The following is a 26,529-nucleotide window of genomic DNA, read 5'->3' as shown; positions in this document are numbered from 1 at the left end:
GTTTTGTGATGCAGGCACCTACGCATCGCCAAGCAGTGGGACTTTTTCGGCTTTTTACGCAACCCTGAATAGCCGACCCCTGCTCTGGGCAGATGAGAGATATTTTTGGTGAAAGTCAGGGCTATCATAACGGATATCGGGAAACTGGGAGGTAAGCGGGTCTTTGGATCTATTCTACCTTCTTGAATGTTGCGCACAGCGCCTATGATAAACCGACATGTATCCAGTAGAAATTAAATAAAAGATAGCCCAAGTTATCATAGAAGAAGGTGAATAGGAGGGGTACTGCGGAAAGACTGTCGGGCGACGGTTATGTCATCCTGCCTGGAAACCAGACGTTGAATTGCATAGATTCTATGTCGGGCAAAAATGAGCGTTTGAATCAGATAAGTTTCCTCTACATGCCATAATGTTGAATACAATTATATTTCAATATATTTTACCGGTTGTCAATGCGGTTTGCCCTTTTTGGCGGTAGGAATGTGATGCAATATATCAGCAGGTAAGTAAGTATAACTAGGCTACATCAACTTTTCAAAGCACTGGTAGTACATTCCGATTTGTATCACCAACACCATGCGCACAAGATGAGTAATACATGCACGCATACTTGCCTAGCTCGTGTACATGTTTACTTGGTTCTGCCTCAGGTGATAGAAATCTAAATGCGCTAAGAGTGCTTTTAAAATTGTATGTAATTATACTTTCCTGTGGATATATTGTCTCATATTCCTACCACCAAGAGGACCAACTGCATGGACAACCGGTGAAGTACCTTTTTTAAAATGTAATTTTAAGCAACATTGGTTTGTTGAGGTCATGAGAGCAAACTTTCCTGACTCAAACGTGCATTTAAATTTCTAAGTGGCCTACTTTCTAAGAAACTAAGTGGCCTACTTTCAGTCTTACTGACAATGTTGAATCTGACCAAATGGGACTCGTATCTTATTATGAGGATTCCACATTTCTGTTAGCCCATTAGTCATCCCTTTTGGGAGTGTTTTGTCATACTGCAGCATATCTCTATTCTAGCTAGATTAGTGGACATTTCTAACAATATAGGAAATCATTAGTGTGTTGGGTGAATGAAACATTGAGAATCTCGATCCTGTTCCCTTTGCTCTCTCTTCCTGGGACAGAGGTGGATATTGGGTATTGTGCTACGATCCTCAAATCAATTAGTTGTATATGTTTATGCAAATTCTGTTTCTCTATTGTTTACCAAACCTCACACTTTCACACAACTTTCGAGGGCGAGAGGAGTATTCCCTAATTTCTCCTTAATATGTGAGGATTTTTAAAATAATTTTCGGCAGGGTTCTGTTTGTATCATGAGAAAGGAATCTAAAAATGTTACGATCCAAAAATCCTTCAGCTCCACTTTCCTTGAAAGGCTCGTGAAAGCAGATGTTTTTCACTAACGCCTCCATCACACCGACAGTAGTTTTGCGTTTTGGTACACCAGAAGTAAATTCGTTTCCAATGGAACGCTGCGTTTGCCTTGCAGCATTGCGTTGCAGTGCGTTCTGTGGGTTGCATACATCGAACGTCTGCATCAAATTGTATGTGTAGACAGACGGCTTGACAGAAAAGGTAGCAGAAGGTGAATGTGGAACTTTTGTTGCACACATCCAGAGGATGCTTTCGGTGTGATCAAGACATAACACCTGACTTCTTTCAAGCCACAATTCTCCCGCCCTGCAGGAGTAAAATTATTTTAAAAGCAGAATGAAGTTATCCCTTCGGCTGTTGAGGCCTGTTGTCTTTCACTGGCCTCCTGTGACAGAACAGTTTGAATGGTGACACTGTGAGTGAGCATTGTTCCAAAAAGCGCTTTGGTTGCAGTTAACAGTATGTGCTGGGTGAACAATGTCCTTCTGAGACCTCTGACAGTGCTCTTTGTGTGAACTCGCAATGGCAGCCTGGGCCAAAAAAGTTGTGACAGTATGTTCCATGCATTATCTAACAAATGAACAAGCCTTTCAAGGGCTTCACCAAGTGTTGTGCAATCTCAGCTGTGGCAGTTTAAAAAAAACTGTCTGATATAGCCTGGTAATTTTATGGATTAAGCTCACACCTTGTGTGTCGAGGAAACAAGTTGAGATTCAAGAAGCTACACTTTTGGACAATATGAAAGGGGCTTGTCAAAACAGACCCTTCAAATTCCTGTGTTTTTATTTTTCCTGTGTATTTCTTAACCAGTTTGAAAGTCAAAGAGACTATTCCGTTTCTCAACTGGAACTGAACTTGAGGAAAATATAATGCATGATAAAATGGCAGGAAACAAAGATTTGTGTGTCAACATATTGTATAACGTGTGTCAAACTCATTCCACGGAGCATCGAGAGTCTGTGGACTTTCGCTCCTGCCTTGTACTTGATTGAATTAAGGTCACCAATTAGTAAGGAACTCCCCTCACCTGGTTGTCTAGGTCTTAATTGAAAAGAGAAACAGGCAGTCACTAGGCCCTCTGTAGAATGAGTTTGACACCCATGTTGTACAATGACCCAGCTTCTGACACACACTTTTTACAATGACCCCCCCCCCTCCACAAAAAGCACCTCTGGCTTCTTTTTTTGGAGACAACCAAGACATGTCACAAGGTTGTCTCCACAACCTTGGCTCCTATCAACTTGATAAGTGGCGTCTCGCACAACTCAGATGGCCATTGTGTGTGTGTGTGTGTGAAGTAATGGCTCCGGGAAGCTGTCTCTTAGCCTTGACCTTAGCTGTGTCCGTTGCTGTATCTGTGATTGGGGTTTATAATGGCCAGCCTTCCCATCCAGACGGTTGCAGTTCAGCAAAACCGGAGCAAAATGATCTTATTAATATCATGTGACCTTTATCTTTAAACTCAGGGGTCTACCAAGATCTTGGCCCCTTTGTTATGTAGTCAAAGCATTCTTTAAAATATGTTTAACACTTCAGTCTGGGGAAAGACAGGCCTTGGAAACTGCTTACAATGTGCAAGAGCGCTCTCTCTGTTTGTTTGAGTGAATAGGCCTATATGAAAGGGGAAGAGCGAATGTGTTTTGAGCATGTTAAATGTACATTAAGTTTAAATGCAGTATGTGTAAGTCATTATAACCTGCTGTGACCAGGGTTAAATACTATTGACCTCCCATAATGGTGATCTGTTAACTCTGACAAATGGATTTTATGGAGGCAAAGGCATTTCATTAGTCTGGTAGGCTAATGTATAGCTGTTCCATACGAACACAACAGAGGATCTAAGACAAGGCTAGAATCTCATTACAATGTTTTGTCCAAACCTTTTAAGTGATTAGATAGTATCCTACTACATTATTGCATTCTAATCGTCCTGGTGCTTCGTTTACCCTTCTCATTTTAATTAAATAGATTGATCGTGTGCTTTAGACCGTTGTATAGTATTCACGTACACAGTCTGGGTCCACAATGGTGCCCCTGAGAGTGGCTTCCTCACTATGGCCAAATGGAGCAGCTAGGAGATGAGGCGCTGCTCTCTCCCTCTTTTTCTCTCTGTCAGTCATTATCTCCACAGACCAGTCATTCAGTTGGCACTGCTACCCTCTCTTTCTTTCTCTCTCCCCTCCTCTCGCCTTCCTTTCTTCTTCTCTCTGTCTCTCTCTCTCTGTCTCTCTCTCTGTGTGTGTGAGTTAACAATGTGTGTCTGTGCTATTGTGAGAGGCATCTGTCACCACCCAGAATGCACTCTGTTCAGGCTCAGCAGAGCCCCGATCAAGTTGGTTGGACCAGCTCCTCTCGCTCTGCAACCCTGACGTCATGTGACATTATATTGTTCCCCCTGGTGCCTTTTGTGGCTTCAATTCGGTATTACTCTACCATTGTGTACTTTGTATGCACATTGAGGTCAGCTATTGTGTTCCGTACGCTGGCAGAAGGGAGGCGTTGTTTTGTTTTTGTTGCAGAGTGATCTATGCACAGTCGCTGACAGCAAACGTTAAAGGAAATCCTCTGTGAGTGACTGATGCTCAGGCTCCTCCTGTGCACGCAGTGGTGCTACTGTATAGCTGTCTCATAACTAGAACCTAAGAAGCTTGAGTTAATGTCAGCGGCATGCAAGTCATGCCCTCTCTCTCATTCTCCTGCTCTGCTTGGCCTTGGCCCTGTCTACCTCCTGTGCCCTCGGGGCCAAGGCCCTCACTGAGAAGCAGCACTTTAATCTGCCTCCATCAGACACCAGCCTGACACACACAGCTGCTTCACTAAAGCTCCCTAAATAGGTTTAAACCAGGTTAACCTCTCTCTCGTCCTCTAGACATGCTACTAAAAATGTCCTCCCTTATTCACACCCTCACACATCTCCCTACCACTCCTCCGCAGTGGATCAGGATGAATTCATTCCAGGATTCGTCAACTAGAAAAGCCTTTATTCCCACGCTGCGTTGCCAACAACAATAGACAGAGTCATTATTTTCTGTCCTGCCCTCAAATGATACGACGGAACTATGGGTTTATCTTATCTCAACTCATTCAACTCTGTGTGTTTGGTCAGCGTAAATAACGTTTTCTGAGATGCTAGTCAAATTAGGATTAAGGGGGTCCCTGGGTTTTACATGTTGTTTCATGCTAGAGGTTTTCCCCTCCTGTATCAACGCCTGAGTGTTCATAATCCCTATAGATTATGTTTCAGAACATATGAAATTAAGTTCTCTCATGGCAGAGGATTATTCCTGCATGTTTATAAAAGCATGCATTTTATAACACAGGTTTTGTAATAGTTTTCTGTTCTAATGGCTTTCTTCTGCTTCTTTCTGCAGTTGATTAAAACTGTGGACATAATCATTTTACCTCACCAAGAAACCTCCTCCGCAGCCAAAGTGTCAACCCTACATCCTGCTCACTGAATCTCTGTTCCAAGAGAGTGATCTAGGCTTTGTTTGGTACTATTCATCATTTTAAAGCTGGCTGCAGAAGTAGCAGTCCTCCCTGATCACCAGACCTGATTTGACCTGTTAATAGTTTAGCTCAGCCAGCCAGCTCTGCCCGGCCTCCTCTCCCCACCACCTCCCCTCACGTTGTTGCAGGAGCTGAGCCTCTGCTGCCCAGGGAGGGCTCCCGACATGTCCACCAAGGCGCCCATCTATCTGAAGCGGCGGAGCAGGAAGGGGAAGAAGGAGAAGCTGCGGGATATCCTTTCCTCTGACATGATCAGTCCTCCGCTGGGGGACTTCCGCCACACCATTCATATCGGGAGCGGCGGGGGGGGGGACGACCTGTTTGGGGACCTGTCCTTCCTGCAGGGGAAGTTCCACCTTCTCCCTGGGCAGCAGGGCCACAACCTGTCTCAGCGCTCCTCCATGTACGCAGAGCCCTTCCAGTTCAGCCGTACTGCCAGCGACAGCGGACACACACCCTCCTCAGAGCGCTCCCCCCTGCTGAAGAACGCCCTCTCGCTGCCCGTCATCGAAGGGGTGCAGGCCATCACCCTACCAGTCACCTCTGCACCCTCCTCGGCCCGCCCCCATCCGCCTCAGAACGCGCCCCCTCCACCCAAGCCTCCTCGACTGCACCTGGATGACGAGATCCTGACGCCCCATCACCCAGGCCTGGACTCATCTTCTCCCTCACTGGCTCCCAGCAAGATGTCCCAGTTCTGCCCGCCCTCCCCCAGGTTGTCATCAGGCGAAGATGTGTGTATCCAGGACCCTTATCTGGATGATGGGGACCAGGAGCGCCCCTACCTGTCCCATGCAGGCTCCCTGCTCTCCCTGCACCTGGACCTGGGCCCCTCCATCCTGGACGACGTGCTACAGATTATGGATAGCCAGCGCCTCAGTGGCCTCAACGGAACCTGTCTGCAGGGAGGGCGGCAGGAGCTCTACACCTGACCATGAGAAGCCCTCGGCCCTCTGTCCTCCTTACTGACCTCCTTAGCGTATAAGAGGAGGTTCTGACCTCAACCAAGCCTTGCTGGATTACAAGGCTGGATTTGTACAGTAGGACGCTCAAATGAAGTGCTTTTTTTCCTGGAACTTAACTTCAGTTGCTGTTAGTGTTTTAATTGGTATTGAATATCTTTCTACACTTTTCCATGCAAATTACTTAATATAGTAAGTACGAAATGAAGCGACCATGAGCCAAAAGCTGACACTGTTAAATCTCCTCTACCCTTCCTCCAAAGAGGATATGAAGAAACCGGTGAAAGAATATACTGCTGGTCAGGAACTGAGGTCAGCATGTATCTGACTGGGATCATATTTGTCAGTGGGAGTGAAATGGTATTGTAAAACCGTGCTGAGTCCGTGCTCCTGAGATCACAGTTTGGTGTCTGTGTCACACAGATTTATCCAGCTTACAAAGCTGTTCTGGAACTGACATTCTATTCATGGTTGGATATACATTATCAAAGACACGCTTATGGAAAGATGAACTGTACAACAGGGAGGGTGTCTGCCGAGTTGCAGTGCCTCAGACCGCTGCGCATCTCAGTGCAAGAGGCATCACTACAGACCCTGGTTCGATTCCAGGCTGTATCACAACCGGCCGTGATTGGGAGTCCCATAGGGCGGCGCACAATTGGCCCAGCGTCGTCCGGGTTTGGCCGGGGTAGGCCGTCATTGTAAATAAGAATTTGTTCTTAACGGACTTGCCTAGTTAAATAAAGGTTATATATATTTGTTTTAAATGTCTGCAAGGACAAAGATCCAGAGTGGTAGAGGAGGTCACATCCCTGAGTCAGATGTGTCATTTTCCAGCTTTTGTTATTTTTAATGCAAGAATGTGAATGCTGTAACTTTGCATCAGGAGAGACGATGAGTTTTGGAGAGCTTTTTGGATATCTTTTGACGTTTCAGCAGATCTACAGAGAGCTGCTTAAACTGGCCCTCATGCTCTGGTAATTGAGATGTTGAGCACGTTTGGAGATTATCTCACCGCTGTAGCCAAGTCCTTGTGTTGCTCAAACCATCTCTGTACCAACACAGTGAAGTTCTGAATCAGACTTTTACCAATGTTATTTGGAATTCTTGTTACAAGATACAGGGAGAGGGTTTTAATTTGAGCCAGATTGCTACAGCAGGAAAATAATACTGCAGCAACAGGAAATGTGAATTATTGTGTGGATCATCATTAATGGACATTCTTGTAGGGGTTGATACATTTTAAATCTGCAATTTGTGGAAATTACAAACTAATACAGTACAGGATAGAGTTGCCAGATCACCGTTTGCTTCATGGAGTATAAAGTACCAATCAAAAGTTTGGACACACCAACTCATTCAAGGGTTTTTCTTTATTTCGACTATTTTATACATGGTAGAATAATAATGAAGACATCAAAACTATGAAATAGCACATGTAATCATGTAGTAACCCAAAAATATATTTTAGATTCTTCAAAGTAGCCACCCGTTGCCTTGTTGACAGCTTTGCACACTCTTGGCATTCTCTCTACCAGCTTCATGAGGTAGTCACCTGGAATGCATTTCAATTAACAGGTGTGCCTTAAGTTCATTTGTGGAATTTCTTTCCTTAATGAGTTTGAGCCAATCAGTTGTGTTGTGACACGGTAGGGGTGGTTTACAGAAGATAGCCATATTTGGTAAAAGACCAAGTCCATATTATGGCAAGAACAGCTCAAATAAGCAAAGAGAAACAACAGTCCATCATTACTTTAAGACAGGAAGGTCAGTCAATCTGGAAGATTAAAAGAATTTAGAAAGTCTCTTCAAGTGCCATTGCAAAAACCATCAAGCGCCATGGTGAAACTGGCTCTCATGAGGACCGCCACAGATTGCAGCCCAAATAAAATTCAAGTAACAGACATATCTCAACATCAACTGTTCAGAGGAGACTGCAAGAATCAGGCCTTCATGTTCGAAATGCTGCAAAGAAACCACTACTGAAGGACACAAATAATAAGAAGAGACTTGCTTGGGTCAAGATACACGAGCAATGGACATTAGACCGGTGGAACTGGTCCTTTGCTATGTCCTTTGGTCTGATGAGTCTAAATGTGAGATTTTTGGTTCCAACCGTCGTGTCTTTGTGAGACGCAGAGTAGGTGAATGGATGATCTCCGCATGTGTGGTTCCCACCGTGAAGCATGGAGGAGGTGTGGAGGTGCTTTGCTGGTGACACTGTCTGTGATTTATTTAGGCACACTTAACCGGCATGGCTACCACAGCATTCTGCAGCAATACGCCATCCCATCTGGTTTGCGCTTAGTGAGGCTATCGTTTGTTTTTCAACAGGACAATGACCCAACACACTTCCAGGCTGTGTAAGGCTATTTTACCAAGGAGAGCGATGGAGTTCTGCATCAGATGACCTGGCTTCCACAATCACCGACCTCAACCCAATTAAGATGGTTTGGGATGAGTTGGACCACAGAGTGAAGAAAAAGCAGCCAACAAGTGCTCCGTAAATGTGGGAACTCCTTCAAGACTGTTGGAAAAGCACTCCAGATGAAGCTGGTTGAGAGAATGCCAAGTGTGTGCAAAGCTGTCATCAAGGCAAAGGGTGGCTATAAGAATCTCATATAAAATATATTTTGATTTGTTTTAACACTTTTTTTTTGCCTACTACATATGTGTTATTTCATAGTTTTGAATTCTTCACTATTATTCTACATTGTAGAAAATAATAAAAAATAAAAGGAAAACCCTTGAATGAGTAGGTGTGTCAACTTTTCATTGGTACTGTATATATATATTTTTTGATTCTTCACAAACCCAACAATAAATGCATGATTACTTGCACCCAGAGGTGCAAGGATTCACTTTAACATTGTAGAAAATATTCTGGATGATAGATAATATAATATAGAACATACATTGGTTCTTTGATAACGGTGGACCAATGATGGTTAGGTTTATCTTGAGGATGGACCAATGGCACAAAACGTTGGATTCCCCGTTAACACATTATACCAAGATATACCATATTGTAGGAAAACAGACTACATTTGAGCCTAACGCTTAACAATATCATTATAGTCTCAGATTACATTTCTTGATACTTTGACAAACTCACTAAAGCACTATAAACCTTTTCCTGCACAATAAAATGTTGACATTTACAACTAAACCTGTTGGCAAGCATTGTAACAGCATAGTTCCAGCGTTGTTCCATGAATTACAGCTTTTAAACTGCTCTAATTTCTATGTTTACTTTTGGATCAGGCCATATCTATCAACATATAATGTTCTCATTCCATAAAATCCACCCTGTGCATGGTTTATGTGATTTCTAAATCAGCTGGAAAAGACTCCATAGCTGACATTTTGGGAAGAGGACTGTATTAGTAGACATATGCTTCAACTCAGAGGGAGAGAGGATGTGATAAGATGTACTGCAGCACAGTCTGTCCGTAGCCCGAGCCTGGTCCAGATACTGGAGCTGTCCTGCTGACTGTGGCCAGGCCAGGACGGTGTTACGTAAGACTGTGTCTGTTTACTCTGGAGCTCTGCTGACAGATATGCAGCCAACTCCTCAGTACAGTACACCAGCCTCTCCTGCATCGTGAAAGACTGATGGACTAATGTTGACATTAATAACCTTCACTGGCTTTTACAATCTAGTTGAAGTCGTCGTGTACAGTATGCGACTATGTGAACATACTTTGGTCTTCCTTTTTTTTTTTTTAAGCTGTGAAATATGCTATGCCTCCTACGATAATTGAACTCAAGTTATTTTGGCATGTTTCACATTGTATCTATCTACTTGTCCTGACCTCCAAGTAGCTGTTGGTTGTTTTAGAAAGGGATTGCAGCATACAGAACCAAACACATATCGGAATCACCAGATATGAGGCTACACGCAGGGAACTATAGGCACCAAACTTATCAAAGTTTTGTAGATGTCTCTTACATCATAACCTTTGCTGATCTTCCATTTTTGCACAATAATTATGTGTTTGATGATGACTTATCATGCTGCTATCAATTGGCGTATTTTACGTACTGGGACAAATTATTTACTGGCGTCACAAAATTGATTACAAGCTGTAATTGAATAAATGCAATATTATGGTTAGAAGAAAAACGATGTCCATGTTTTGTCTTTTCTGTTGTGTTTGCCATGGCCCATCCAGTTTAATAGCTCTGGGAACACCACTGAGACGGGCCCTGCAGGGGGAGGCTCTCCGAGGAGACGGGGGTGAAACCGCCGGTGCAGATGAGGAGAGGGAGAGACCAAAGATATTTATTTGTAACCTTTTCTCTCATGGTGTATTTCTTATCAGAGCAAATAGTTGCAGCAAACAAGTTAACTGTTTCAACTGTGTTTTCAAAAAGCTTGTTGTAAATTTGTTTTCATCTCGATATTATTTTCTGCCCTTTTGAGCTTGAGTCTTCAAGGAACTTCAGAGATGGAAAGATATTGGGCTCCCGAGTGGCGCAGCGGTCTAAGGCACTGCATGTCAGTGCTTGAGACATCACTACAGACAGCCTGGTTAGATTCCAGGCTGTATCACAACCGGCCGTGATTGGGAGTTCCATAGGGCGATGCACAGTTGGCCCAGCGTTGTCCAGGTTTGGCCGGTGTAGGCCGTCATTGTAAATAAGTTAAATAAAGGTTACATTTAAAAAATACAAAATAATATTTTAGTGCAGGGGTCACATGTTATTTGACCTTCGTTATACTGTAATAGTTTTGTAAATTAAAACCATGAGAGGAGTTGGGTTTGATGCTTTTGTGCCATTCTGGGAATGCCTGGATGTCCCTATATGCACCGATCCAGATCTTCTACACAAGCGCTTTTGTTTCTCTACAGAGAAAGCGAAAAACACAGTGATTGGTGCACCAGCAAAGACATGCCTGGAGATTTCCAATGTGACCTCCAGAATATACTTGTGTTGATTCTTGAACCGCACAATCTATTCCTCTCTAAGTTAATGATACTCAAAACCTCACGCTACAGTATAAGTGGAATGTGTCCCCACTGGCCTGGATAAATTATGTAACTGCAAAACAAAAACACCAGTGGCATTCGAAGGAGACCGCTGGTAAGTTTTGCAATCAAACAAGTGTTGTTTTTCACCGTGTCCCTCATTGGCTAGGAACAACAGCTGTGTGTCTAGGTCTAGAAGCATGGTATACACAGATGTGTTGAGGGGATAAGGATGATGGAAAGGCCTGCCGAGTGCCCATGCCAGCCTCTTTCTCCCTGGCCTGAGTTTGGACCTCAGCTGGGGTGGTATAGCGGGATGAGGTTGTCATGAATAGAGGAAAGGTTTTAACATGAAAGATGCAATTGTGGGGCACTGACAGGTCTGAAATTGGGTAGCATTCAGTGAGTTTGACGGTTTACATGTCAGAAGAGCTACCTGAAATCTTTGGCCAGAATGATCCTTTCCTTCCACTTGGTTACATCTCCATCTGCTGGACATTTTAGTATATCACTAGAAGTAGTACATTAATCAGTTATAATAGTAACACTGAAGTCTAAATTACATTACACAAGACATGATTTAATCATGTTGCCTGAAATTGCATAGTGCCTAAAACCCATAACTGGCTATTGGACCCCCTCCCCCCCGCGCAGGCGCAAACTATACACGGCAAAGCAAACCAAGATGGCGGCTGTTGTTGAGAATGTTGTCAAACTGTAAGTACTGTTCTTTTCCACCTAGTTAAAGTACGCGAATGTGTTTTACGTTTAAATATAATACAGGTCGGTGGTAGCAGAAACAAGTATATGTTATGGTAAATTGCCGAACACGTTCGTTAAAGGAACCGAGTAACTCACTTATCAAACTGAGTAGTTGAGCTTTGCGGACTATAGGAAATGGCTAGGCTGTGGTGTAATACACCGATTATCTTGCAAAACGTTGTCTGTTGCAACAGAAACCGTTTACTCCAAACGGAAAATGCAAACGAGAGTTTATATTGGAAAAATCTAGTTAGGTCCCTCCCCGTTTTGTTCTTAAACGGCAAACGTTATCCGTAATGAATTTAACCCCAGCTAGCTAGCCATCTGTGTCCCCACAGAGTCAACACTCAGCAGGTCAGCTAGCTAACGTTTTGTCAATAGTTGTGGTTAATGAACACATTGAAAGGAACCAAATCTCATTATGTAACCAAACATCGGGTACAAGTTAGCAAATATACATGAAGAATTGCAGTCATTGTGGTAGCGATCTAATGTTGCTAGCTAAAACGATTGTAAACTAGATAGCTAGCAAGTCACTGTCCCGGTTTACTTTCACGGTGGGTGTTTTCAAACTCCCCTTGGAATTAGTCGGATTACGGATAGGGAGTTGCGGATATCCCGTTGGCAATTTGGTTGTTACGTTTAGCTTCTTAGAGTGCATAGAGGCTGTTGTTGTAGTATGTAAGGTTGGGCCTACTAGTTAAAAATTAGTCCAGGTCTTGTACTATATGTGTTCTGAATTTATCATCTGACACTGCAGATGTTGTCCTGGCATACTTTTATGTGGAATGCATGTTTTGTTGCGCTGTTAACACAATACATTAGTCACTATAAAAGTCATGTCTTTGGGGCAGTGTTAAAAATAACTTTTGCCGAAGGAGTTTGGTGATATGAATCAGATGTGGTTTTCATCAAGACAATTAAACCAATTTCAGAAAATTCCCATGAAACAAATGTAGTTTAAAACACGAGAAGAGTTATTATGTATATTTCCCTAAAGCTTTCATATCACTTTGCATAAAATAGATTTAAAATGATACTACTATGAAGCTTTCAGGACACCCCACAGAGCATTTAGTTTAAAAAAAAATGGGTTTCACTCATGCTGATTTGTGTTGAAAATCTGAACCAGCAGAGGCTGTGCTTCCTCTACCAGGTAGACGCTGTTGCCAAGCCAACAAAAGAGCACCTGCCGACACATTCTCACCAGTTACTAAGTCCAGGGACACAATTACATAGTTTGCTTGCCTGCTGCTCCGAGGTGCCAGCATAAAAGGGACAAAAAGGGTTTTAGCTGAGGCTGTGATAAAGGCTTTGAAGTTTTAATTATTTTAAGCCTATTTTACAGCATAGTAGAGAGGTTGCCTAGAATTCAGACAGCATGATTTGGCTTAAAGAGGTGGTAGGACCACATACCACACCTACCTCTATGGCAGAGAAGCGCACCAGGTACTGTCAGTTGTTGAACTGATGCATGAATGTATACTTCTTATCACAGTACACACAGGCAGTCTGTTTCCTAGTGCTAACCCTGGCTGCTGCTCTCTGTGTGTGGGTGCAGGCTCGGAGAGCAGTACTACAGAGATGCCATGGAGCAGTGCCATAACTACAACGCCCGGCTATGTGCCGAGAGGAGTGTCCGAATGCCCTTCCTGGACTCTCAGACTGGAGTGGCGCAGAGCAACTGTTACATTTGGATGGAGAAGAGACACAGGGGACCAGGTTAGAAATACTGTGCGCATACACACTAACTGAAGTCGCGTAGGAGTTTTCTTTCAGAACTACTGAGTTCACAGATTTGAGTAGTAGGCTATATCATTCACCACCTTCTCATGATCTGGAGATGAGCACGAGAGAACACTGTAGTTCAAGCCCTCTGGAGAACTTGGGTTGAGCTATGTATGCTGAAACATTAAACCAAGTATTTTAGATATGTCACAGTTAATGCCTTTTTGGTAGGTCTAGAACGTATTTAGTTGTAAGTACACTTCAAATGTATTTTCACATGCTTCGTAAACAACATTTGTAGACTAATACCGTACCCAAAATCGTCCGTGCCATCGCGCGCAAATTTATTTTGTCCCCCCCACACCAAACGGGATCACGACACACAGAATATCAAAACAAACTCTGAACCAAGGTCGAAACAGGTCGAAAAACATTAAACATTTATGGCCATTTAGTTAGCTAGCTTGCTGTTTCTAGCTAATTTGTCCTGGGATATAAACGGTGAGTTATTTTACCTGAAATGCACAAGATCCTCTACTCCCGACAATTAATTCAAATACAAAACGGTCAACCGAATTGTTTCTAGTCATCTCTCCTCCTTCCAGACCTTTTCTTCTTTGGACTTTATATGGCGATTGGTATTTAATAGTATTACCATGACCACGACCGACCTCAGTTTGTCTTTCATTCACCCTTGTGGGTATAACCACTGAGGAGATGGCATGTGGGTATCTGCTTCTATAAACCAATTGAGGAGATGGGAGAGGCAGGCCTTGCACGGCGTTCAGCATCACAAATAGAACTGACTTCTACAGTGGCTTGCCGAAGTATTCACCCCCCTTGGCAATTTTCCTGTTTTGTTGCCTTACAACCTGGAATTAAAATGTATTGTTTGGGGGTTTGTATCATTTGATTTACACAACATGCCTACCACTTTGAAGATGCGAAGATGTGAAACAAACAAGAAATAAGACAAAAAAACAGTACTTGAGCGTGCATAACTATTCACCCCCCCGAAGTCAATACTTTGTAGAGCCACCTTTTGCAGCAGTTACAGCTGCAAGTTTCTTGGGGTATGTCTCTATGAGCTTGGCACATCTAGCCACCATTCTACAAGGCAAAACTGCTCCAGCTATATATATATATATATATGAGAGATCATGTGACACTTACATTGCACACAGGTGTACTTTATTTAACTAATTATGTGACTTCTGAAGGTAATTGGTTTGCACCAGATCTTATTTAGGGGCTTCATAGCAAAGGGGGTAAATACATATGCACACACCGTTTCTAATATAATTTTTTGAAACAAGTAATTTATTTTGCTTCACCAATTTGGACTATTTTGTGTATGTCCACTACATGAAATCCAAATAAAAAATATATTTAAATTACAGGTTGTCATGCAACAAAATAGGAAAAACGCCAAGGGGGATGAAAACATTTGCAAGGCACTATATTTTGGCGCCTGGCAACGCAGACTCTTGTTGGTGCACGCGAGCAGTGTGGGTGCAATAATTCAATAACATGTATGTTTCAATTTATTTTGCGACGCGAGCGGTGTGGTCAGCATGTAAGATGCTTACTTACGGCCCTTCCCAACAATGCAGAAAGAAAAATATAGAAAAGTAGTGAATACACAATGAGTAACGACAACATGGCTATATACAGTGCATTCGGAAAGTATTCATACCCCTTGACGTTTTCCACATTTTATTACGTTACAGCCCTATTCTAAAATGGATTAAATCGTTTTCCACCTCATCAATCTACACACAATACCCCATAAAAAAACAGGTATTTAGAAATGTTTGCAAATGTATTAAAAATGAAAACAGAAATCACATTTTATATAAGTATTTAGATCCTTTACTCAGTACTTTGTTGAAGCACCTTTGTCAGCGATTACAGCCTCGAGTCTTCTTGGGTATGACACTACAATCATTTCTGAATACTTTCTGAAGGCACTGTATGTATGTGCTGTCACTGTGGGGACATGGGGTGCTCACTAACATGCAACTATCTGTCATCTCCCAGGCGTGGCCCCAGGACAGTTGTACACCTACCCATCCCGCAGGTGGAGGAAGAAACGACGATCCCACCCCCCAGAGGATCCCCGACTCGTTTTCCCTCCTCTAAAGTCAGGTACGTCCTTATCATGACATACTGCTCTGCTTAATAATACTACAGCTGTGTTGACCCGTTTGTGTGCCCCTCTGTTCATCATTTTCCTGTTTGTTCTTCACTCATTTGTAAAGGTTGTTTGTGGTTCTCCCTGTCTGTAGAGCTGGACTTGGGGTTAAAGAAGGATTCCCTGTCCTCTGATGGCAGCAGTCTGGAGGCCCTGCTGAAGGGAGAACCCCTGGACAAACGGGTTCCTCCGGAGCTCCGAGGGCCTGAGGAGGAGTCCAGTCTGACAGACTACACTGGTGGGGCGGTCACCCCTGCAGCACGCATCAGAAAGGTACAGTAGCCTGCTGTGGTTGGATGGATTGTGTGTGATAACTAGCTTGTTTACTACTCCTCCAGTGACACTAGCTACTAAAGCTACATGCTTTCCTCTGTCAACACAGAGAGTCCTGGAGCCAGATGACTTCCTGGATGACTTGGAGGATGAGGACTATGAGGAGGACACCCCAAAAAGAAGAGGGAAAGGAAAGGGAAAGGTGAGAGAAGCTATTCTAAACCAATAATTGTTAGTGATGTTAAGGGCATGTCATCTGAAATGGTGTCCAGTGTGGCAACATGACTGTAACTATGATATTGGGGATGGTGTGTTATGACGGCGTGTTTGTCCGCAGGGTCGTGGAGTAAGCAATGCCAAGAAGAAGCTGGACGCTGCGGCGGCTGCGCTGGAGGACAAGGACAAGCCCTACTCCTGTGACAGTGAGTCCCAGGGGGGTGCAGCAGAACCTGGGAGGGAAACAGTGGGAGTACAGATGGGCTTTTGCAGAGGTGGGCTACTCTCTAGGAACTCTGTTGCTGGGAAGCAGTCAGTCTGTTGTTTTTAGCTCCTGAAATTGTCATCTCTTGCAGCTGAAACTCAGACACTCGGGCGCATTGTTGATGCCTTTCTGATTCTCTCTGTCTGTGACCGTACTTCTGAGTCTTTCTGTCTATGCTCTCTCTTCTCTCTTTCAGACACTTTCAAACAAAAGCATATTTCAAAACCTTCTGAAAGAGGTATATTTCTCTCGCATTCCTTTTTCCTCTGCCTCCAGTCCAGTCTGCTTAATGCCTGTTTGTTTTTCTCTCTCTGTGTGTGTTGGCTCAATGTAGAACACTGAGATTAGTTGAACCCATAGACTAGGCTCAATGTAGAACACTGAGATTAGTTGAACCCATAGACTAGGCTCAATGTAGAACACTGAGATTAGTTGAACCCATAGACTAGGCTCAATGTAGAACACTGAGATTAGTTGAACCCATAGACTAGGCTCAATGTAGAACACTGAGATTAGTTGAACCCATAGACTAGGCTCAATGTAGAACACTGAGATTAGTTGAACCCATAGACTAGGCTCAATGTAGAACACTGAGATTAGTTGAACCCATAGACTAGGCTCAATGTAGAACACTGAGATTAGTTGAACCCATAGACTAGGCTCAATGTAGAACACTGAGATTAGTTGAACCCATAGACTAGGCTCAATGTAGAACACTGAGATTAGTTGAACCCATAGACTAGGCTCAATGTAGAACACTGAGATTAGTTGAACCCATAGACTAGGCTCAATGTAGAACACTGAGATTAGTTGAACCCATAGACTAGGCTCAATGTAGAACACTGAGATTAGTTGAACCCATAGACTAGGATAAATGTAGAACACTGAGATTAGTTGAACCCATAGACTAGGATAAATGTAGAACACTGAGATTAGTTGAACCCATAGACTAGGATAAATGTAGAACACTGAGATTAGTTGAACCCATAGACTAGGCTAAATGTAGAACACTGAGATTAGTTGAACCCATAGACTAGGCTAAATGTAGAACACTGAGATTAGTTGAACCCATAGACTAGGATAAATGTAGAACACTGAGATTAGTTGAACCCATAGACTAGGATAAATGTAGAACACTGAGATTAGTTGAACCCATAGACTAGGATAAATGTAGAACACTGAGATTAGTTGAACCCATAGACTAGGCTAAATGTAGAACACTGAGATTAGTTGAACCCATAGACTAGGCTAAATGTAGAACACTGAGATTAGTTGAACCCATAGACTAGGATAAATGTAGAACACTGAGATTAGTTGAACCCATAGACTAGGCTAAATGTAGAACACTGAGATTAGTTGAACCCATAGACTAGGATAAATGTAGAACACTGAGATTAGTTGAACCCATAGACGAGGCTAAATTTAGAACACTTTGAGATTAGTTGAACCCATAGACTAGGCTAAATTTAGAACACTTTGAGATTAGTTGAACCCATAGACTAGGCTAAATTTAGAACACTTTGAGATTAGTTGAACCCATAGACAAGGCTAAATTTAGAACACTTTGAGATTAGTTGAACCCATAGACTAGGCTAAATGTCGCTGCCTCCCCTCATCCACTAAATGGCTCTCATTTAAGGTACAATTCATTTGACTTGAAGTCAAAGTTAACTTGATATTCTTGAGTGGATTGTAAATGTGTGGAGATGCGTTTTCTGTGCTTGGTTTCCTCCACAGTTTAAGTAGCAGTGTACATTTGTGTTATTTTATCCTAAATGACATTTAGGCTACTCCAGCAGTAGTTTGTCTTCAGGACTGTCTTGGCTCTGTATGGCACACTTATTATTACACACACTACAGTCAATCAACTGTTGGCTATATGCTTGTCATAATCTGGCTTTGTGTCTGTTAATTTAGTATGTCTCATTTGCATTTCTTAAAAAAATAGAGGGCTGCACACTCATTTGCATTTCTTAACTCCATTTATTTTTTCTTAACTCATCTACGTTCTGTCCTGTCTCGTCCTCCTCACCCATTTCTTTAGAGTGAAATAGTGCCTCTGCGTTTGTTTTGAACCAACAGCTTGGGGCTTTGAGGGTCCTGGTGTGAGAGCGCCTGTGGGGGGGTGGGGGGGATGTTGTTAAGAGCCTTGTCCATCCAGAAGTATACTAACCTGGGTTCTGCACCATGGCCTTTGACTGGCAGGCTGGGAAAGGGACAGTGAGCTGACCTAGTCAATAATCTTGCCCTTCTACAAATCAGCTGAAGAAATGAGAGGGTGATTGAGTGAGTGGAGGGATTAAGAGAGCGTGGGAGTGAGGAAGTGTTTGGTCTGCTGGTACATCTTATGCTAGACCTGAGGCTGGGGCAAAACACTGACATCTTTGTTTCCACGACTCAGACAATCCCACCACAAATCCATCTATTTATAACCCTGGGTATTAGTCTAGTCTAGACTCCTCATGCCATTCCCAAAGCACCAGAGTTCTAGTCTGGCACAGGAAGAGTAATCTTCATTCAAATTATTAGTACTAATCTAAACTGTTTGGTCCATTCATTAAAACAGACTCCATCAGGCTAAATTCTAGAAGCTAGATTGAGATCTCTCCTATGGTTTTGTATGCTGAAAAGATTCATTCCCACGACCGGATCTCGCCTTCTCCGCTCCAGTTGAAATTGAATTGCAGAATTGTCATTCAGGGCCACAGGTGGTCTCTCGCCTCCAGCTATTGAGTGCAAATTGAAACGTAATATCCCTCTTCCAAGATGAGCCAGTGCAGACTGGAGGGTAGCAGAGTTATGGACGTGCTGAAACTGTTTGACTAAGTGGGAGGATAGGCAAAACAGCAGGCCATTGCAGAGGACAGGAGTGCATGGATATGATTTTTCAGCATCAGCAAATGCCACGGCAAGGTCAGATCTGAGCGATTTAGGAAACAATGTTGTACTCTGACCTCGTATGAAGGCTACTTAATAGTTTACGTATGTTTTTGTTTTCACACGTGTTGTGTTTGGGGGGTTTCTCTGGCAGTCTGTGGGAAGCGTTACAAGAATCGTCCGGGCCTGAGCTACCACTACACCCACTCCCACCTGGCTGAGGAGGAGGGAGAGGACAAGGAGGAGCCTGAGGTCCACACCCCCATTCCGCCCCAGCCTGAGGAGCCTAAGAGTAAGTGACCAGTCATTGGTGACCAGTGGGGTCATTGGTTGGCCATGTCCGAAATCTCTTGCCTACTACTTACTAAAAATAAATACTGTGTATAATCGTGCTACATACTATTTAGAACGTACTGTTCAGTACAACAACGCAGTAAGCAACAAATATCCACATCCTAGGCTTTCCAATCCTGAGAATACATCATCTAATACGCAATTGTCTTGATTCCCGCCATTCGTTCATTTGGGTACAGTGCGTCCCGTTATCTCATTATCAGCTGTAGTCAAACACACGCGAGTCTGGAAAGACGATCCTCTTCCTCAAGTGTGCAGCAAATTTTACTAGATGAAAATCCAAAATTAGTATGAATGACATCCTGGCATTTAAAGCATACAATATTTTTTTTTTTTTTTCCCGCATACCGAAAATGCCTTCTATATAGAACGCAAGTATAGGTATTCGGACACGGCCAATGACACTGGTTCCTTGTTAATCAATAACTTTTGAAAGCGTTCTTATACGTTGTTTTATTCTGTCTCTCTCCCTCACAGCACCCAAGAAAGGTCCAGATGGTTTGGCGATACCCAATAACTACTGTGACTTCTGCCTGGGAGACTCTGCCCTCAACCAGAAGACGGGCCAGTCAGAGGCGCTGCAGTCCTGCTCAGACTGTGGACGTTCAGGTAACCGCTCCACCCCTGGCCTTTACACTGAGAGACCGGGATAACCTCTGCGATTTGAGACAATTTTGTATGGGTGTGTGTGAGTGGTAGACTTTACTTTAAGATCCGTGTTGAGTGTGTTCAGAGTCAGACGCATGATGACATAGTTACAAAGACCAGCAGTAATGACAGTGGCAGACAGGGTTTGTCCTGTGAGACCCATTCTCTGTGTCCAACCCAGGCCACCCGTCCTGCCTGCAGTTCACCCCCGTGATGATGGCTGCAGTGAAGACATACCGCTGGCAGTGCATCGAGTGCAAGTGCTGCAACATCTGTGGCACCTCAGAGAACGACGTGAGTTGACCTGCAGGCGTCATGCTTATTACTGTGGGATAAATGAAGTGCACTGTATATTTAGAATGAAGTGGTGCACTGAAAAACTGCGTTGTATAATGAGCCTGTGGTCTTTTGTCCAGGACCAGCTTCTCTTCTGTGATGACTGTGATAGAGGCTATCATATGTACTGTCTCAGCCCCCCTATGGCTGAACCTCCAGAAGGTAAGAGCAGGATGTGAACAATATGTCCCACAATGTTGGTTTAAATGGGCTTTTTTTACACAGCCACTGCCCCATTTGCCTGTCTACTCTGAGTCAACAGCTTTTTTGGTAACGAGTGTTGTGGGTTTCCTCTCCGTAGGGAGACAGATTTATCTCGGTAAATTTGGCAGAGCCGAGTGTCCAAGTAGAGCTCTCAGGCAGCGTAGCCAGACAACGATAGCGTACTGATGAATCACCTCGTTCAGCACTAAGCTAGCGTTGAAATGCTTCATCAATGCAAAGTGTTAGATCACAGAATAGCCTCTACCATGAGCCCACTGACTTCAACTGGGCTAATGACATGAGGTGGGTCCATGGAAGAAAGAGGATATTTATAGGACTAAAAGTCTGAGTCATTCACCTCTGTTTCCTTGTGTCCTCTAACAGGGAGCTGGAGCTGCCATCTGTGTCTGGACCTATTGAAAGACAAGGCGTCAATATACCAGACCCGTAGTGTCCCTCCGTCGTGATGGACCCCCATCCTCACATACAACCCTCCCTCCACAGTGAGGTTCTTTCTCTGTGGTCAGTCGAGCGGCGGGGGTGGGACAGATGACTTGTGAAAAGGGAAACGTACCCCCCCCCCCCCCGCTGAAACACGCTTAGGTTTGGTTGTTCTATGACTGTTACACAGTTCCAAGCTCAAGTGACCCATGTAGGCTTTTGTTTTCAACTATTTGTCAATATATCAAACTCCATGTGTAATATCCTGAACTTGACAATACATCAAGTATGTTTCTTTTAAAAGTGGCTTAAACCACAAACACAGCTTTTACCAGCCAAAGTACACACAATCTCACACACACACACACATACAGTGCAATCAGAAAGTATTCAGACCCCTTCACTTTTTCCACATTTTGTTACAGCCTTATTCTAAAATTGATTTAAAAAATACATTTTCCTCATCGATCTACACACAATACCCCATAATGACAATGCAAAAGTTTTTTTAGACATTTTTGTAAAAAAAACAACTGAAATAACTTATCTACATAAGTATTCAGACCTTTGCTATGAGACTTGAAATTGAGCTCAGGTGCGTCCTGTTTCCATTAATCATCCTTGAGCTGTTTCTACAACTTGATTGGAGTCCACCTGTGGTAAATTCAATTGATTGGACATGATTTGGAAAGGCACAGACCTGTCGATATAAGGTCCCACAGTTGATAGTGCATATCAGAGCAAAAACCAAGCCACGAGGTCGAAGGAATTGTCCATAGAGCTTCGAGACAGGATTGTGTCGAGGCACAGATCTGGGGAAGGGTACCAAAAAATGTCTGCAGCATTGAAGGTCCCCAAGAACACAGTGGCCTTCATCATTCTTAAATGGAAGAAATTTGGAACCACCAAGACTCTTTTTAGAGCTGGCCGCTCGGCAATACTGAGAAATTATGGGAGAAGGGTCTTGGTCAGGGAGGTGACCAGGAACCCGATGGTCACTCTGACAGAGCGCCTCTGTGGCGATAGGAGAACCTTCCAGAAGGACAACTATCTCTGCAGCATTCCACCAACAAGGCCTTTATGGTAGGGTGGCCAGACGGAAGCCACTCCTCAGTAAAAAGGCACATGACGGCCTGCTTGGAGTTTGCCAAAAGCACCTAAAAGGACTCGGATCATGAGAAACAAGATTTTCTGGTCTGATGAAACCAAGATTGAACTCTTTGGCCTGAATGCCAAGCATCACGTCTGGAAGAAACCAGGCAACGCTCATCAGCTGGCCAATACCATCCCAACGGTGAAGCATGGTGGTAGGAGCATCATGCTGTGGGGAAGTTTTTCAGCGGCAGGGACTCTGAGACTAGTTAGGATCGAGGGAAAGATGAACGGAACAAAGATCCTTGATGAAAAACTGTTCCAGAGCACTAAGGACCTCAGATTGGGGCGAAGGTTCACCTTGCAACAGGACAAGTCTCTGAATGTCCTTTAATGGCTCAGCCAGAGCCTGGACTTTAACCCGATCTGATATATCTGGAAAGACCTGTAAATAGCTGTGTAGCGACGCTCCCCGCTCCAACCTGACAGGGCTTGAGAGGATCTGTAGAGAAGAATGGGAGAAACTCCCCAAATACGGGTGTGCCAAGCTTGTAGCGTCATACCCAAGAAGCCTCGAGGCTGTAATCGCTGCCAACAAAGTACTAAGTAAAGGGTCTGAATACTTATGTAAATATGTTAAGTTTTTTTTTATTTTAAATACATTTGCAAACATTTCTAACAAACTGTTTTTACTTTGTCATTATGGGGTATTTGGTTGTCGATTGGTGGGATACATTTTAGAATAAGGCTGTAACGTAACAAAATGTGGAAAAAGTTAAATTGTCTGAAGAATCCGAAGGCACTGCACATGCACACGACTGCTCCGAATCCTACTTTTATTCTGCAAAATATCTGCTTTGCGTGGAGAGGAGAGAAATAGTTGAAATCAATTAGCATGCCAATGCTTGTTCATAATCAGAAAAATTTTAAGGTTTTGTATATTTATATATTTGTATAGCATATTAAAGGTGTGAAATGATTTAAAAGCTGCAATAATAGGTTGGTTCTGTAGTCTTTGTGTAGTGCCCATCTTCAATATTAATGAATAATCTTCCATCTCCTGATGTGGAGGCAACACAGAGTTGGGAAAGCATAGAGAGGGCCTTACCATTACTTAGTACCCATCCATCTCTATACCTCAGAGAGAAGAACAGGACCTTGGCGTAACTCTTTTTAAGGAATTGATATTGTGTTTACTGCATTGAAGGAAAGTGAGTCAAGTGATTGCTGGCTGGTTTAAGTGAATTTGAGTGTATTCTACAGTCTTGGCCAAAAGTTTTGAGAATGACACAAATATTAATTTCCAGAAAGTTTGCTGCTTCAGTGTCTTTATGTTTTTGTCAGATGTTACTATAGAATACTGAAGTATAATTACAAGCATTTCATATGTGTCGAAGGCTTTTATTGACAATTACATGAAGTTGATGCAAGCGCCAATATTTGCAGTGTTGACCCTTTTTTTTCCCCAAGACCTCTGCAATCCGCCCTGGCATGCTGTCATTTAACTTCTGGGCCACATCCTGACTGATGGCAGCCCATTCTTGCATAATCAATGCTTGGAGTTTGTCAGAATTTGTGAGTTTTTGTTTGTCCATCCGCCTCTTGAGGATTGACCACAAGTTCTCAATGGGATTAAGGTTGGGGAGTTTCCTGACCATGGACCCAAAATACCAATGTTTTGTTACCCGTGCCACTCACTTTTGCCTCATGGCAAGGTGCTCCATCATGCTGGAAAAGGCATTGTTCGTCACCAAACTGTTCCTGGATGGTTGGGAGAAGTTGCTCTCGGAGGATGTGTTGGTACCATTCTTTATTCATGGCTGTGTTTTTAGGCAAAATTGTGAGTGAACCCACTCCTTTGGCTGAGAAGCAACCCCACACATGAATGGTTTCAGGATGCTTTTCTGTTGGCATGACACAGGACTGATGGTAGCGCTCATCTTCTCCAGACAAGCTTTTTTTTCCGGATGCCACAAACAATCGGAAAGGGGATTCATCAGAGAAAATGACTTTACCTCAGTCCTAACCCTGTACCTTTTGCAGAATATCAGTCTGTCCCTGACGTTTTTCCTGGAGAGAAGTGGCTTCTTTGCTGCCCTTCTTGACACCAGGCCATCCTCTAAAAGTCTTTGCCTCAATGTGCGTGCAGATGCACTCACACCTGCCTGCTGCCATTCCTGAGCAAGCTCTGTACTGGTGGTTCCACGATACCGCAGCTGAATCAACTTTAGGAGATGGTCCTGGCGCTTTCTGGACTTTCTTGGGCGCCCTGAAGCCTTCTTCACAACAATTGAACCGCTCTCCTTGAAGTTCTTGATCCGATAAATGGTTGATTTAGGTGCAATCTTACTGGCAGCAATATCCTTGCCAATGAAGCCCTTTATTCTGCAAAGCAATGATGACAGCACGTGTTTCCTTGCAGGTAACCATGGTTGACAGAGGAAGAACAATGATTCCAAGCACCACCCTCCTTTTGAAGCTTCCAGTCTTATTCAAACTCAATCAGCATGACAGAGTGATCTCCAGCCTTGTCCTTGTCAACAATCACACCTGTGTTAACGAGTGAATCACTGACATGATGTCAGCTGGTCCTTTTGTGGCAGGGCTGAAATGCAATGGAAATGTTTTGGGGGGGATTCAGTTCATTTTCATAGCAAAAGAGGGACTTTGCATTTAATTGCAATTCATCTGATCACTCTTCATAACATTCTGGAGTATATGCAAATTGCCATTATACAAACTGAGGCAGCAGACATTGTGAAAATTAATATTTGTGTAATTTTCAAAACTTTTGGCCACGACTGTATACCTACGGTCAGCATTTTACCAGCAATAGTTACATATTCCATTGGTAGGCAACACAGGTCCTAGAGAGCTGCACTAGTCCTGAACCCGACCTGACCTTGTTATGTGTTGGGAAATGGCTACCGAACACAGGACTTTGTTTCCCTTCCCATACCGGCTCAGAAGTCTCATCCCACCATGCTCTAACCAGCTCCACTGGGGCCTCACGTTACTGTCATGATCTACACTCCCCTTCAGTTATAGCCACAGGAGGGCAGTAATGAGCAATACAAGTGCTACTGGGACTGTCAGGGGGATAATGTTATTGGAATGATGGGGAGCCATCAGAGGATCTAGTCAGACAGTGGTGTGTTAAAACAAACTGCAGACTGGTGTGTGCACTTGCATTTGCTATACTGTAGCATTTTCCTTAGAGGAAAATGTATTGACATTGTCATATATAGGTCTACATTTATATAATTTGTAAGATGGGCACAAAGGGATTCTAAGGTGAACCTTAAAGGCACATTTCTGAATCAATTGCATGTCTGAGTTGTTTGTCTCATGGAAAGGGAACATTGTATTTTCTCTCTGCTCTTCTCCCCCAAAGCTGGGCACAATGCTCTCCACAGGTCTGGCACACAAATTACACTAATTACAATTAGCGAAGATGTTTTTACCTTAACTAGTGACAGTAAAAAAACACAGGATACATTGGCAGACATGGTAAAAAAAAAAAGGCAAAACAGTCAAGCAAGTGCATGATAATGTGTGCTAATGGTATGCTCCGATTTGAATTGATCAAAGTGTAAGGAAATTGTGTAATATAATTTAGCTATACTATCATGTTATATCAATAGCCAACTAACAAATACTAAAGCGTTAAACAAGTATTTCTCATGACACTTTTTGGGGTGTTTGTTTAGAGGCGGTTTCCAGGAACAGAACGGTTTTCGTTTTGCCGTCATATTCAGCAATGATATTGATTCAGTTGATGTAGAACAGTTTTGGGACTTTATTGGAGTTGTGAATGAATATTGCCTTTATGATAGAAGGTTTTGTCTTTTTTTTCCCCCCATGAAAATAAAATATTTGTCACTGGCTGTATTTGGTGCCGTGTCCTCTTTTCTCTATTGCAGCAGTGTGCATTCAGTATCACTGAAGCACTACAGTATCAGTGATGGAATCTTTGTGTCTGTTATATTTGTACCTTTTTTGTATTGCAAGTTCCTGGTGATGATTTAACATTAAGACATATGGACCAATTCATAACCCTGTTTCAATAAACATGTCATAAACAGAAGCCATTTCATGGCTCTGGCCCGAAGTCAAAACGGGCAGACCAACAGCTCCATGGAGAGGAACTGAAGGGGAGGGTGAGGAAGGAAGGTTTGAAGACAGTCATGGGCAGAAACAGACTGCATGATTATCATAGATGTATGCAATCTAATGCTCTTAAGAAAGACTGCTTTGAGGCAACAGGTTTTCTGCTATTGACTGTCATGCATGTCAATGCCC

The 26,529-nt window shown here is 43.2% G+C and overlaps 2 protein-coding genes across 3 annotated transcripts; both read left to right on the top strand.

Moving 5' to 3' along the window:
- LOC139418549 (cdc42 effector protein 2-like) lies at positions 1–9,990 on the top strand. Its single transcript, XM_071168101.1, has 2 exons — positions 1–151; positions 4,764–9,990. Exon 2 carries the CDS (start codon positions 5,067–5,069, stop codon positions 5,832–5,834), a length of 768 nt encoding a protein of 255 aa, XP_071024202.1. The 5' UTR covers positions 1–151; positions 4,764–5,066; the 3' UTR covers positions 5,835–9,990.
- Positions 9,991–11,498: 1,508 nt separating this feature from the next.
- On the top strand, positions 11,499–26,118 carry LOC139418547 (zinc finger protein ubi-d4-like). 2 transcript variants are annotated; one of them, XM_071168099.1, is made up of 12 exons: positions 11,499–11,554; positions 13,161–13,321; positions 15,368–15,475; positions 15,616–15,794; positions 15,904–15,996; positions 16,132–16,216; positions 16,472–16,513; positions 19,307–19,444; positions 19,984–20,115; positions 20,336–20,448; positions 20,571–20,652; positions 21,079–26,118. In XM_071168099.1, the coding sequence occupies exons 1-12, from the start codon at positions 11,523–11,525 to the stop codon at positions 21,159–21,161; spliced, it is 1,248 nt and encodes a 415-aa protein (XP_071024200.1). In that variant the 5' UTR covers positions 11,499–11,522; the 3' UTR covers positions 21,162–26,118. The 2 variants fall into 2 exon arrangements, with proteins under 2 accessions (XP_071024200.1, XP_071024201.1); XM_071168100.1 differs by lacking the exon at positions 16,472–16,513 and having other exon boundaries at positions 21,079–26,114.
- Positions 26,119–26,529: the final 411 nt, after the last annotated feature.

Source organism: Oncorhynchus clarkii, chromosome 10 (assembly GCF_045791955.1).
Source record: "Oncorhynchus clarkii lewisi isolate Uvic-CL-2024 chromosome 10, UVic_Ocla_1.0, whole genome shotgun sequence".
Taxonomy (NCBI): domain Eukaryota; kingdom Metazoa; phylum Chordata; class Actinopteri; order Salmoniformes; family Salmonidae; genus Oncorhynchus; species Oncorhynchus clarkii.
This window is presented reverse-complemented; position numbering and strand designations above follow the sequence as displayed.

What these genes read in the sequence shown, in the direction of transcription:
- LOC139418549 (XM_071168101.1), top strand. Translation starts at nt 5,067, where the DNA reads ATGTCCACCAAGGCGCCCATCTATCTGAAGCGGCGGAGCAGGAAGGGG.
- LOC139418547 (XM_071168099.1), top strand. Translation starts at nt 11,523, where the DNA reads ATGGCGGCTGTTGTTGAGAATGTTGTCAAACT. An exon ending in CTGCAGCACGCATCAGAAAG is followed by an intron (nt 15,795 to 15,903) that starts GTACAGTAGCCT and finishes CTGTCAACACAG; the next exon opens with AGAGTCCTGGAGCCAGATGA. An exon ending in CAAGCCCTACTCCTGTGACA is followed by an intron (nt 16,217 to 16,471) that starts GTGAGTCCCAGG and finishes TCTCTCTTTCAG; the next exon opens with ACACTTTCAAACAAAAGCAT.